The 14,961-nt window shown below is 39.9% G+C and overlaps 1 protein-coding gene across 2 annotated transcripts in view; it reads right to left on the bottom strand.

Annotated features, from left to right (window-relative positions):
* cltca (clathrin, heavy chain a (Hc)) overlaps positions 1 to 8,088 on the bottom strand; it is a 39,239-nt gene extending 31,151 nt beyond the window's left edge. Inside the window, exon 1 of one of the 2 annotated variants that reach the window (XM_061055888.1) lies at positions 7,773 to 8,088. In XM_061055888.1, coding sequence (XP_060911871.1) covers positions 7,773 to 7,814 — 42 coding nt within the window. In that variant the 5' untranslated portion in view covers positions 7,815 to 8,088. The remainder of the gene's footprint in view (positions 1 to 7,772) is intronic. The other variant, XM_061055889.1, reaches the window with a different exon arrangement.
* Positions 8,089 to 14,961: the final 6,873 nt, after the last annotated feature.

Genomic DNA, 14,961 nt, shown 5'->3' with positions numbered 1-14,961 from the left:
AACTGAGTAAATTCTCATTAAAGCCATTAAAATAGAGCTGACGGCTGTAACTGACAGATCAGAGATAAAGAGTCATTCAGCAGATTTGGCCCATTCATAATGACCTAGAGGGAGTCCCATCTGTGGATTTAACCTGTGTGCGCTTCCTTCAAAGGAAAGCAGCATCTTGCTCAGCAGAAAAAAGGCCTGTGTGTGCCCTGTACATGTAAAGTTCAAGGCAGGGCAGGGAAGGATGTGCTATGTAATGTGCTGAGGCTTGCAGCACTTCACTGCAGCGCTACACAACAGGAAACCAGGGACCCATTGTCTACCAGGACTGAAACAACAGGCCTGCCTAGTGCTGCCTCCTCCAATACCATGTGACACTGGTGGGGGACATGTGACCAGCCCAGGGGTGAGGAGCGAGAGGGCTGCCTTTAATGTAAGATAAAGGAGTAGAGGAGGAGGAAGGAATGCATGCGTATCTGGACCCTATCCATCTCCACTCCAGGCCAGATCTGCTGAGGTGGTTTTGGGACTGCAGTTTCCTTTTTCTCCCAAATGCTCCCTTTATCTCACATTTAGACAGTGCTGCAAAATGTCAAGTGTTCAGCAGATTTGTATCCTCAGCAGCCTGTCACGGGATATCAGCTGGTCAGTTACTAGCACAGTTCAAAGTGCACCATGCTAACCTTGTAAGGTGATATTTAAAGAGCATGGCACAATAAACGAACGCCCCTCCCACAAAAGGTTACAGCAAAGATGAATAAATCTGAGTTAGATACATTTAGAGCCAGATTTCAAGACCTATGTTGTCAAATATTCAAATAATGAAATCCCTTCTAGGGAAACATTAAATTTAAACTAAACATTCAGTGTACTTAGATGAAAAACAATGACGCTTTTTAAATCGTAGGAAGCTGTCATCTACCTTTAAAAAAGTGGTGTTCAGGGAAATGTGTTTTTTTCGGCTGCCGTCTAGTTTTAATCCGAGAGGTTATGATAATATCTTATTTTAATACTAAATGGTGAGATCTGTGGACACTATGCCCCAGAGATAGTAACTCCAAATGATACAAGGCTGTGAAGAAAAGGGCTAATTTGCTATGACTGTTACTAATTACAGCAATAACCCCCTCCAAATATAAACAATAATTTCCTTGAAATACCTTAATCTTGCCTACAAATCTGAACTCTGTGGTTAAAAATGTAACAGAAAAAGTTAATGGAGGGCGTTTGGGTTTAGACAAGAGTTCAGTGAGGACATGTTTTGTACACATTGCACATGACAGTGTTTACATAAAAGCTACTTTTGACCTAAACAGGGAAAGTACATCCTTTGTAAAATGCCATTGTGGACCTGCAAATGAAATATGCATATGGGGTATTTTCACACATGCACTCCTGAAATTTAAGGAGGACTGTCCCTGAAAAACATGGTAAAAAGGACGACGCCTAAGTTGTGGACGAGGATATGCAATCCTACAATATTTATATATTGTATATATATTCGCCTTTACATCGATGCTACGTGTAGTTCGACAGAATCACAATATCAACAATAGAGCGGGGCAGAACATACTGGAGAACAGAAAACATTATGCAGCAGTTTAATTAGAGCACAGAACAGCCGTGTGCATAGTCTATGGTCGTACACTGATTTCAGGGAATAAACGTCACCAACCCCTCCAACTCGCTTGAGGTGTAGTCTCCTGATTATATCCTGCTGCGTTCTCATGTCGGCTCATTTGGACTTTCTGCAGCGATAATACTTGGAGGGCTGGCAGCAGATTGCCCAATAAGTCAAAGTGAAAAATATGTCTGTTTGAGTTCACACACGCAGCTCACCCATAACACCTTAGGAGTTTTTCAGAAGTTATGTGCAAGTTTGAGCAGGGCTATGGATTAAAGCAGCATTTGATGAGCTTAAGACTCTGCGTTTTCCCTCAACAAATTATTTCAAAGTACTGGAGAGGCACCTGGCCTGGAAAATCCTGCTTACCAATTATTATTTGCATGGGAAACCTCTGTTGACAACAAATGGGCTCAATGTTGCCATTACAAAAGCAGATATTGAAGACTAGTCTCAAATTAAAAATGATCACTTAAAGCTAAGTTTCTTGACAGTACTGCTCCTTTAATTTTTGTGTCATTCATAAATGTATTAAACTCAAGAGTGCTAGAATTAAGTTTCCAAGGAGTGGCATGACAAACTAAGTGCACACACAAAGTCGTGTGTGTGTGTGTGTGTGTGTAAAAGATGTGAGACCTAAAGTAATAGGGATTTTACGCGACACTTGTGCAATTAAAGTTCTTTAACTGGAGTCTACGCTACACTATATAAATGGATGACATATGAAAATGCAAGCTGTGCAAGTTGACCGGAAGACAGAGGACACGAAATCGCAAAGTTTGAAGGAGAGAGGGAGGAAGAAAGACAAGCAAGTGCAGGCAAAGGCAAATGCCTGCTTTAAGTTTCAGCTGGTTCTCAATATAAGCTCCAAACACTTATTCCAGAAGACTCTTAATCCTGTTAAAAATGTCACAGTGAGAATTGTTTGTGTAAGCTCTATTTTGAAATAGTTTAATACAAGAAATGATTACTTGGAATCCCTCATTTTGAGGTGCAAAACATTTATAGAGTGCATCCCAAAGTGGCAACGGTATTAACGTCTTTGAAACATGACAACTGAGATGGATTTTTAGATAAGATGTTTTAATCTCAGTTGGATAAAATACAGACGAAAAACTTGTGAACACACACTACCTCACAAACCTTTTCGTTTGTAATGTGTGTAACTAATTTATCACATTAGCCTCCCATGTTAAATTTACCATCTCTCATGAAGTGAGGCTTTTTTGTTCAATGATAGCAGGTTTCAGAATGCTTACAATTACACGGTTGCTAAGTGAAAAATTATATCACAGTAGCCGTACTGATATCATTTATACTGACAGTAAATACGGTGAGCCAAAAACCAGGCTGTCCAAAACTGTTGTATGCAAACCAGATTTGCTGAGCCTGCATGCTATCATAGCTGTGTGAAAAATCATGACAGTACCAAAGCAGTGCTATGAGCTAAAGTCAAGGTTATCTCATCAGGAGGCTTCTATGGTATGCCAATAAGCAAGCAGAGGTTCCTCCTGCTCCCTATATTGCATCACATTGCAGTGGACAATGTGACAGCCAGCAGGATTAATGGACAAACTACTCCAATCAGAAGGGAGCCAACAGGAAGAGAAACAAACGTGTAATCATTAAAGGATGATGTCTAGTAATCTAAGTATTGATTTTAATATTTTGTTTGATCTGCTTGTGTGCTGCATGCTGTGGGACATGTATGAAACAGCATATGCAGGTCATGCATTAGTGACAGTCGCTGTAGATCCCTTGGGAGTCGATTAGTCATACAAAATGACCTTGAGAAGCGGCAATAACACACATAAGGGAAAGCTAGATGCAGTCACCAGCACCTCACAACCACAGAGTGCAGTACTTTAAGTAATCTGAATATAATGAATCAGGTCTGTACCAAGCAAAAAAAAATACAAACATAATAACAACTTTGATTAAAAAAATGAAACATGAATTTCGCTGCCATGCATCTCTTTGATTCAGAAAAACAACAGTTCAATTATCTTCCGTTCTGTTTCCTATATGCACTCCCACTCCTGCAATTGAGAGGACTTCACAAAGGAGTCCAAACTCCATAATAATTTCATTGTAACTGCATGCACAAAAGAGATTTGCATGGCTTTGACGAGCAGCTCAGTCACCAAACAGTCAGTTATCAAACGGCTAAATAGAAACTTGAACTCTGTCACACAAATTAAGCTGGCAATTAACCTAGAGTGCTGTGATGCACTGTGCCACCTTTAATCATTTATTGAGGAGTTAAAAAAATGTTTTGGCCATATCTAAATTAAAAGCAAATACAAATGACAACCTACCAACTAGGGGTGTGCTAAAAAAAATCGATATCGCAATATATCGTCTGTATTTCTAGCCAATACTTGCAGATGTTACAGAATCGTTATGAGACTTCACCTACGATGCAGTTCACAACAAAACCAATAGGTGGCAGTAGGAGCCGAACTACGTGATTCAGCCAAAACAAACAAGCATGGACATGAGACACTCTACCCACCTCCAAAAAAAATGAAATCAAAGATACTAGAGCATTTCGGATTGTTGCACAAGGTCGGGAGTTGGACATGAGTCATGCTGTGCATGACACTGTGCAAAAACAAGATAAAATACTGCGGGAACACGACCAACCTCCGTCTATACATGACAAGTCGCAGGTCTGCTTCACATGGCCAGTGTGTGCTATCCCAGCTGCCACTTACTTCTTAACACTCAAAAGATCACAAAAGCAACTCTCTGATTTATTTGTAAAGACTTCGGCTGTAGAGCATATTTGATAACGAAGGCTTCAGGCAGCTGCTTAATGAGTGAGTCACGTTGTGTAATCCCCACTATGTCTGTTCATTACTAAAACTGCCGTGCCTAAGATTGTATGAAGATGTAAAGCAGAAGAAACTCACAAATACAAGTGAACTCATATAGTCAAGCAAAACCAGAATATTATTGTTGCATCAAAAAAAAGTGAGAGGGACAACAGAGAGGGGAAAATGAAAGTATATTATATTTGCATTTTTGGATAGCTCTGGGATTATGAACTGAATATTTTAATGTACTGATAGGGTCTCTGAGGACCTGAAGTGTACAGGTCTTAAGCTTAAAATGCTTAAATCCAGGCCTTTGCTGTAATTCTTTGCTGTGAAAAGGAACTGCTGTTGTCGGGAATTCTATGTAGGACAAGGTCATCCAAAAACAACGTGTATCGCGATACACATCATGGCCTCTGTATCGAGAGGTTGCAGGAAACACACAGCCCTACTTACAACTACATCCACCTGGTTTGACGGGGGGAAAAAGGCATGGCATTGCTATCCTCACAAGCAAGGTGACATTTTCTTAGTAGCAGGAAGATACAATGAAGACCAGAAGGCCTGGGGTCAAATATTCACTCGGCTCAACTGTCACTGTGCAAGCCATTGAAAGTCGCAATCATCTCCCTTGATGGCAGTGACCCCGACCTTTTTCTAGAGGTCAATGTCAAAAACCTGTTTTTATAACTCAGTGCTGAGAAGAGACTCAGGCTCGAAAGCAATAAAGGAACTTGGAAAACAACAAGAACAGCTAGGAGGATCACAAGCTAAGAATCGATTAAGCACAAGCCACTTGACAAATTTAAAAGGAAATATTGCCTGTGGCTGGTCAAAACTTCCTGTCACCTGCAACGGCAGATCGTTTTTCTTAAATTATTAAATACTATGGATTATGGGTCATGTGATACATTCAATCTTAGGGTATTCCTTACAAATTCTTTACAGATATGTTTTAGAAAGTACAGAGAAGAGGGCTGAGTGGGAAATAAAAACCTTCAGTGAACTGCCTAAATTGTACAGGTAGGTGAGGAAAAAGCTGATCACACCTTTGCAGTCTACATTAAGGTAATCAGTCACCAAAGCCTGTGAGACTGAGGCCTTCCTATGCTCAGACCAGGCTAGAAAGCAAAAATACTAATTATTTTCTTGACGTCTACAGGCAGAAGGATCACATTTCTCATTTAAAGCTATATAACAACTCCAAAAGTCCCAATAATTTATTCATTACCTGAGAGTCAGCTCTCCAGACGAGGGCCACACAATCGCAATGGCATCGTTATCGCAATGTGAGCTTTTGCAATAAACCCACTGCAAAAGACTGAATTTATTGCAATAAAAAACATGATATTTAAAGATGAAAATGTATTCTCACTCAGTACGATTGATAGAGGCCCATGTCTAATAGTTATCTAAATATTGGACGAAGTAACCGCACATTGTACAATATTCTAATAACATGTAAGCCAAATGTGCAGAAAAAGCAGACTGCATTTATCTGGTTTAATTTTCTCAATCTATTTCGCCACTGAATTGGCACTAATTGATCCGAGAGAAGCTGGTTTGAGCTTCTTATGACTGCATCAAAATGGTGTGAAAGCATGGCCATTATACACAGGCCTCCGAACAACTGGTACAACATACACGTGCTGAGTGAGAAAGCATTGCTTGACTATATTGAAAGTTTTTTTTCCTTTCTTATTACGATAAATTCAGACATTTAGATTAATGATAAAATATCAATTATTTGCACAGCTCTATCACAATATAATCCCCCTCCCGCCCCCATTATTGTGCAGCCCTACTCCAGACTTAATCCATAAGTAACCGACTGTGAATGTATATAAGATTATTTAACGACATTTTGTGGTCCCTCACTTAATAATCATGTAATCACTGTGGTCCTCCTCATCTGACATCAACCTATGCACACTGCATTGATGTAAATTAATGCTGTGAAAAACAATCTACCCCATGTAAATGAACCCATCTGTTACATTATTACATAATTAATTATCATGGTTGTTTCAGCATTTTTTTTGCAGTACTCACCACTGAACTATTGTCTCATGTAGGCTTGTACGCATTATTTGTTGTTTATTTGTTTAATGTTGAATGTTAGAGAACAGCCTATCGAAGACTTATTCCTTGTATGTGTGCCTTTACCTGCCAATTTTCAGAATGTTTTTTTTTTTTTAATTGGCAGGTACATTTCCACAAAGGAGGAATTTGACTTGGTGTTTTGGTGCAAAACAATTAGCAAAGGACTAAAGCAAAAATAGTAAGAAGCTATAAAACAGCAGAGCTCCTTCTGACAGAGAACCTAAATAGATGAAGAAAAAAAAACATAATATGAAAATATATATAAAATGTACAAAAGGTGCAACGGAGGCGCTGTGCAGGTATGTGCATGATGTATAGTGTAAATTACTACCAGTGTAAAATAGAGGTTATAGTAAAAGTGTGGCCTTTTAAATAAATAAAAAATGCTCAGTGTAGTCTTCAAGACAGATAGTCCACAAAGGAAACACCTGTGTGTTTAGTATTCCTCTTTTATATATGTGTAATAGCAGCTTCTGCATCAAAGGGAGGGTTTGCCTCACAGACAGGATCACAAGTCTTTTTCGGTGCATTTTTTGGGCCTCATCCAAGTTTGTCAAAGTCATTGAACGAGCCAACACCACATCACATCACATGACCATTTCTACAACCAGGCAGCGTGATATCCTGCAGAGCTCAGAGAATCACTGTCAAACTACAGATTATTTAACATGTCAAATGAAGCACACTGCAGTCAGAGAAACGTCGTGTCTTTCACAATAAGCTGTCACTTTATCATAAGCTGGCAAGTGATGTAGCGGATGTGATTCATGTCAGGACTTTAAACAGATAATATATAATATAATATATAATATTTATGGACAATTATCTTTAACCGTCGAACCACCTTTACTATGAATTAACGTTAGCTGTGTGAACGGCTTTTACGGCGTTTAAAACTCAACATAACGTAGAAACTCAACCGGTAAATACGTCAATACCGATTAGAAACGTGAAAATAAGTTCTCTTCTTTGAGTGAATTGTAGTATTTCGTCAAATATTCAACGGACAACTGAGGCTGGTCAAAGTGTTAGCATGAATGCTAGATGCTAACTTAAGATAAACGTCATCCACCCTGTCAGGCTAAGTTAGCAATGCTAACGCGAATGCTAACTTAGCCTGCTAGCAAAACCCCCCGGCTTGTCTTTGAAAAGTCTCTGCGGTCGCTGCTAATGTCGTAGCTGCTGAGACTGGAATACAAACTTAAGGCAACGATATTGACATTCATTCATCCGTGTACCTGCAGGTGCTCCTGGAAGCGAATAGGCAGGATCTGAGCCATGGCGGTTCCTCTCTCACTCTCCTCCGGTTTCTTCTTCTGCTAACAAACTACGACTTCTTCTTCTTCTCCTCTCAGATCCTAGCCGCACAGCCAGGGAGCCTCTAATCTAAAGTCCAAATCAATGAATTCAAAGCCTTTTGAATATTGTGCTGTCGGTGTGATGATACTTTTTTTATCCGTCCCAAAAGTGTTTACTTGCTGGCTTCCCCTGGCTAACGACGGACTGCCGCTACACCGACTCCCTGGACCTGCAATGGCGGTGGAGGTTGGTCAGCGGTGAAAACATCCCGGAAATGGAAGTGCTCTCAATGAGGCGGATGAATACGCAGTCACACTGTTTAAAAAACCGCAACCCGGCGTGTATAATTCGTCTTCTATTGTTGTAAATTCAGCACTTAATATGTTATTTGCGACAAAACACAGCAACATTACAATCCAACCTTAAAAAAAAAAATAGCACAAATACCACACTGGAACTACTTCTTTCTATTCGCCCTTTGATTTTTGCCACATCATTCGTCTTTGTAAATTAACGTCATTCCTACGTTGTTGTACACTTGTTCCTCCCAGCCAATCAGAGCACTCCAATCCCAGAGACCTGGATATTCAACTTCTTTATCTTGTGCTCAATAATCAAACCATTAATGTGATTTAATCCGGTTTTTGTGAACTCCCAATCCTTATTTTTGACATAATCCTTATCGTAAGAACAGAAAACATTAAATCATTGACTTTTAGTTTGACATTTTAAACAATATAGCCTCAATTTACCTAAAGGTGTGAACTTTCACCTACTCTGATGAGCTAGTCCTGAAGTCATATTGTTTTCAAAGTATCGGTTACAAACCTTTTGTATGTATACAAACAAATGTAAGGAGTATATATGTAAGGCCTATGTGTTAGTGTCACACTTCATTAAGGGCCTATAGTAGTAGAGGTAAGGCTGCTACAATAAATCAAAGACGGAACCAAAAGTGCAATATGTCCCAGTTCAATATTGATGATTGCAAAAGCAGAACATTTTTTGATTAGGGTAAAAGATGTTACAAAACAGCACGGATGTAAGGATGCCCTTCCATGCAAATACTCATATGTGTAAAGGTCATGATGCAGGTTTGCATCCTGTCATTTTTTTTAGGACAAAATTGTCCTCACAACAATAAGCATCTCTTGTTGACATTTATTTATGCTTTAAAAAAATGCTAATTGAAGGAAACAAAATAATGAGATATTCATCAATATTTGTGAATATACAGTTTGTGTGCATTGGTCAAAATCATGTAATATCTGTTGGGTGGAGTGTGCACAAAAGGGATCATTTCCCCTTTTTAACATCCACAATTTCTGTTGGGAGAGGATGTAACCTTATTGCTCAATGTCAAACTGAATGCTGGGAACGCCGTTCCTCAAACAAGCTGACCTATCAGCAGAGATCCTGCTGAGCCAGCGGTTAAAGCTTCTGAAGAAATGAATGGTCGCAGTCGCAGGATATGAGTATGTGGTAGGCTATTTGTCAATTGTTATGATGCATGAGGAATGCAGAAGGAATCGGAAAAAGTTAGCATGCAAAGAAAAACAAGAACACTGAAAGCAGACCTCCTAAATAAAAATTGTGTCAATGCATTGGTCCTTTTATGGGAAGATTATTATTGATTATTGTTTTTCTCCATAAGGTCCGAGGTATAATAGATGATATCTGCAAACCAGAACGCTAATTTATATTTGTATTATTTCCAGTTTTCCAGTCAATATTGTCTGGATAGTTACAGTAAAGCTTGAAATGAATCAAAGTGTTAAAACACTGTTATAGAGATGCAACCCAAATAAAAAGGAGAAGATTGATGCCAAACATCTAAGGACATGCATGTTTGTACATTATTCACACGTTGTTGTAAAATGACATGAACAACATCCTCTGATGTCACAAAGCTTGATCCAAATGCAACTGGACTTGGTTGAAGATCTTGGGGGCGGCTGTGGCTCAGAGTTGTCATCTCTCCTATGGAAGGTCGAGGATTCGATCCCCAGCTCCTGCAACAACATGTCCGACGTGTCCTTGTAGAAACTTAACCCCAAATTGCTCCCTCTGCTTCGTCGGCAGGGTATGAATGTATATGAATGGGATTGGTTACTTCTGATGGTCACTTTCCATAGAAGCCTCTACCATCAGTGTGTGAATGTGTAGGTGAGACCTGCAGTGTAAAAGTGCTTTGAGTATTCAGAGGACTAGAAAAGCGCTACACAAGCTCAAGTCCATTTAACATTTATCATCTTTAAGGCTTTGATTTACCATGACCCGAATGACTGAGAACCTACAAAGACATCCACTGGCGTTAAATTGCAGGATTATAAACAGACAAAAGAGGATTCGTCCAAACAGCATGAATCAAATGTTATCAATATGGACAACAAATACAAGAAATCTTCATAATTGTTTGCTGCTGTCTTTGGTGTCTTGATAATAGACTGATTAATGAGCATCAGAATCCTTCAAGACAACATCTGGAGAGCAGTAGACCCAGAACTATACGGCCAAAGCTTTTTTTATTTTTTTAAAAAGATGCCATTATGCAATCAATAGCTAAGGGGGACATGTGGTGGGTGTGGGTTAGGGTGTATAACTGAGAAAATAATCCTGCATCACTCATAAATCTGCATGTCAATGTGCATGCTCAAGAAAATGTTGAAATGTTTTATTGATAACTCACAAACACATTTACGGCCTATGGTAAAAACACAAATATTGCATCCCAAAAGTGTCAAAACTGGAACTCAAATATTTTATCTTTGCTCCAAATTAACGACTCAGCCCTTAAAGTAATATGTTCTGATTCTGAACACAAGAAGAAGCCATTGTTTAGAGTCATGAATCAGAGAGCAGATAATCGGTTAAAGAGTGCACGGAGCATGAACAGCAGTTTACCAATGTTTTTTTTTTCTCCCACTGAGATTAAATTGATAAGATTTAACCTGCAGCCAAGTCTGATAAACCTCGGCCAATCAGCTGTGTAATTTGTTTACTGATCTGAGAGGCAGAGGCTGTGGTGGAGGCTGTCCTGAATAGGCCATTCAAGCTGCTGTTGCCATGGATTCCCAGAGCAAGGAGGATACACAGACACTCACAGAGAGGCCATGTGTGTCACAGTTAAAGAGCCGCCTCTGGACTCTCTGCATGGATGTCACACAGAGCCGCTGGAGGGACGAAATGAAGGACAACACTGGTGGTTCTGTCGCATCTGTCCTTCCTCAAAGTGTCTCTACAACACTGTGTCACCAGCTCGGTCTGGAGTCTGCAGAAGAGCAAACATGCCTGGACATGACGTAGGTGTGGAAAATAAGATCATGTTTACAAAAAGTAAAAAAGTCCTTCATGTATATTTGACCGTTCTTGCACTCCAGCTCTTTGGCAAGGATCTAGACGCAGATGGGAGCACTGTGTCTTGTGACTGGGAGGATCCCACCAGGGATGACTGAGCGGGACGGACACTTGGATCCGAACCAGGACTGAAAAGGCCTGTAGAAACCCCACAGGCCCTCTCTCTCTTTCCCTCTCTCCATCCTCCCTGCTGCAGAGATTAGGGGGAATGTAAACACACAAACTTGTTGTCCACGATACATCTTTTGATTTTTTTTGATTTTGAAATTAATTTTATTAATCCCTGAAGGAAATTCTGGTTTACACTGTGTTATTTTAGAGACATGCTTCCCACACACATAGGCTCGAATCACACACATGCTCAAACAGGACCTGTGGACATGCATTAGTGGAGAGGTGTCAGAGTAGGGCTGCTACACATTGCTACGCAGGGAGCGGCTGGGGGTTCGGTGCCCTGCTCAAGGGCATCTTTATTAGTTTCTTGTTCACTTTTGTCTGCCACAAAAACCTCTGTGTGCATGTGTGATTTGCTTCCTCACCCATGGGCGGTTCTAGGCAGGGACCAACAGGGGCCAGTGCCCCTGTAATAGTGAGCTTGGTCCCCCCTGTGGCCACCCCTCCAAAGGGAAGAGCCCCCCTTATAACACATACACAGTATTTGACTCAACAACCGGACTCACAATCTAGTATTAAATATTGTTACTGAAACAAATTAAATTATGGTATTTTATGTTGTGCGTTACTATTTGGCATAATATAGGCTATATATATATTTTAAAGTGATCATCTTTGTCTATTTTTCACCTGGGTTCAAAACAGCTGGCCCAAGTTTGGCCCCCTCAGTAAAAGTGGTCTAGAACCGCCACTGTCCTCACCATCTCAGTCACTATCTTCTGTACTGAAAGTGAGAATATGGAAACCTAGAAAAGGTGTTTAGATGTCTCAGCATTCTGTTTTCAAGGGTAACAAAGTCAGGTTTCTTCAAACCATGCAGGACTTGTGCTCATTTAGATTTATACAATCACTATATCATGTTCATGATCAACACCCAAATAGGCTACTGACACTCATCATTGTTCTTTTTACTGTGTGAACTATATCATATATTCTACATAAAGGTTTCAGAAATCATCTTTATTCTCCATATTTGATGTCATCTCCATGAACACACACAGTGCATTAAAGCTTAACCTTTGAACGTTTGTGAAGGTGAAGTTACTAATTGACTGTGTGTGGGCCTTTGCACCTTACACACTAGAGGAAGGACAGATTCTGCTGGTTGTGATTACCAGAACAAGTGTGGACATATAGAGATGGGTGAACTATAAATCAGAATAATGACATGCTTAAAGTTCAGATCAGTTACTTCCCTCGTGATACTAAAGAAGATTCAAAGCTTCTGTTTACCTTCAAAATAAAGAAACGTACAGACATTGTTTCAAACAGAACTTGTTTCAAATAGTTTAATAAGACTGAGTAAAATTACTTTTCTTGCTCAGTATTTTTTTAATTGAAACTTAATGTAATTTCAATCCAAATGGTAACCCTTTCAAACATGTTTAACTGGATTTTGTTGCCATCTAGTGGACTGTTGAAGTAAAGCAGATGTGATGACTTGAAGAATCTTGAAGTGACTCCCAAGTTCAACCATGTTCTAATGACTGCAACGACCACTGAACTTGTATTTTTGTGATTTTGTGATAATATGAACTCATCATCTCTGAATAAAAATGTTGAATTCCTGAGGTCACTTTTTTTAGGGAGCAGTATAGATTCCCTTACAATAAATGTCCTTTACTTATCGTGGTAATAGTACACACACAGACACACATTTTCCTGCAGTAGAGCAGGGGTTCCCAAACTTTTTCTGCCAGGCCCTTCTTTGGAAGATGACATATGTTCAAGCCCCCCCCCCCCCCCCCCCCCCCCACCCTCACTGTACACATCAACATATATCCATTGAGGGGAGGCTGATGGTTATGTTGCATGCTCGATGTGTAGAGGCTGTAGTCGTGGTCGCAGCAGTCGTGGGTTCGAGTCTGACTGCTGCTGTTTGCTGCATGTCATCCTCCACTCTCATACTCCCAGCATTTCCTGTCTCTCTTCAGCTGTCCTATCTAAAACAGCAAAAATGGACCAAAAACACAACTTAAAACAACTAAACAACATATACTGATTGACTAGCAAACGACTTTTAATAGGAAGCAATTAAATGTGAAACTTCTACATTTTGTGTAACAACAGTCATTGCTTTAATCCAGGCTGCAACCTCTGGCGTTGAAAAATGAAGCTGATGCTGAGGTGCAAAATCCTGCAGTTCATCGAGTGTCCACTAGAGGCTTGCTGCAGAAGCACCAGGGGCCGTATTCACAAACATTTTGAGAATCCTCTCAGAGAGCACCTGATTTAGGAACATTCTCAGAGCAACTCTGAGCAAGGAATGGACAGAAACTTTTATCTTAGTGTAGTGGCTATTTGTCCAAAAAAAAAAAAAAAAAAATCTAAATAAACTAATATCAAAAATAATCAAATGACCACTGATGCACCATGGGGGTGTAATGTACGCAGGCAAAAGAAATCCAATGTCCATTCAAGAGCTGGGGTATTTTGCTGGTTTATTTGAGGAAAACAAACAAAAGAACAAAGAAAATCGTGGCTCCCGCTGCCTCTCTTGATCTGGTAAAAAACAATAGGCCCACTCAGGTGCATGCTGGTCCTCCACCTGCCTCTTACTTAAATAATCTCCGGTGCCCACAGTATTACCCAAATACCTAACAAAAATACTAATACAAAACTAAATTTACTAAACAAATAACTAGCAAAAAAGAAAACGTTACCCAAAATCTTTTCTAAATAAAGAAAGCGTGTAGAATAATTAAATAAACAACACCACTCAAATATTAGTAAACTAAATACAAAAACTAATTCTAACCCCAATTAAATAGCTCCAACACTTAGTGAGAAGGCGGGGTTGACCTTGGTCGGAGTGATGGGATCTCTTCCTTTTGAACGTGTGAGAACTGGCTGCTGCATTTTGTACGAGCTGAAGACGGGAAAGACACGACGGAGGGATACCAAAATAAAGTGAATCTGAGGGCTGTTGAATTCAAACAAAGAATTCAAAATCAATATTATGAAATGAGGAAAAGGTGAGCCCAGTGGATAATCTTGAACAGCTAGATAATAACTCTCACCATTGAAAGGCTTCATGTAAGACTCCTTCATGAAACAGATATGACGGTTAATAATCGTAAATGTTTTCTCTGTTCTTCCAGTTAATCAGTTCCTTGTAATGTCGATAAAATGCATCAGCAGCGTTTATTCTTCCCCCTTGTTGCAACAACTACACTTTTAATCTCAATCCTTTTTTTTGTTTGTGCAATTTATCAGAGAGCTGTGGCCTTGGCACTGACCCGCAGTCGTGTGTTTGTTACTCACAGGAACAGCAACACAGATACAGTTTGTGCACACACACCCACGTGCACAGCAAAGTGTGACATTTCCAGACAAACCAGATGAAAGTCGGTGACAGATAAGACACAAACCTTCTTGTTATGCGTTTTGTACTTTGAGTCCAGCACACTACAGAAGCAGACAATACGCAGAGATACATGTGCTGAAAATGTTCACACACAGATTAAACATTAAGCCTGGTGTGCCCTCCTGAAGAGGGCGGAGTCTTCTGTGTGGTCAGAATAAATGTTTGGGCACACAGGCTTCCCACATTTGTGTGTGTGTGTGTGTTGTTTGTGGAGCTCGGTGCACCTGATG

This window comes from Labrus mixtus, chromosome 14 (assembly GCF_963584025.1).
Source record: "Labrus mixtus chromosome 14, fLabMix1.1, whole genome shotgun sequence".
Lineage (NCBI taxonomy): Eukaryota > Metazoa > Chordata > Actinopteri > Labriformes > Labridae > Labrus > Labrus mixtus.
Note: the sequence above shows the minus strand (reverse complement) of the source record. Positions and strands in the feature narration are given on the sequence as shown.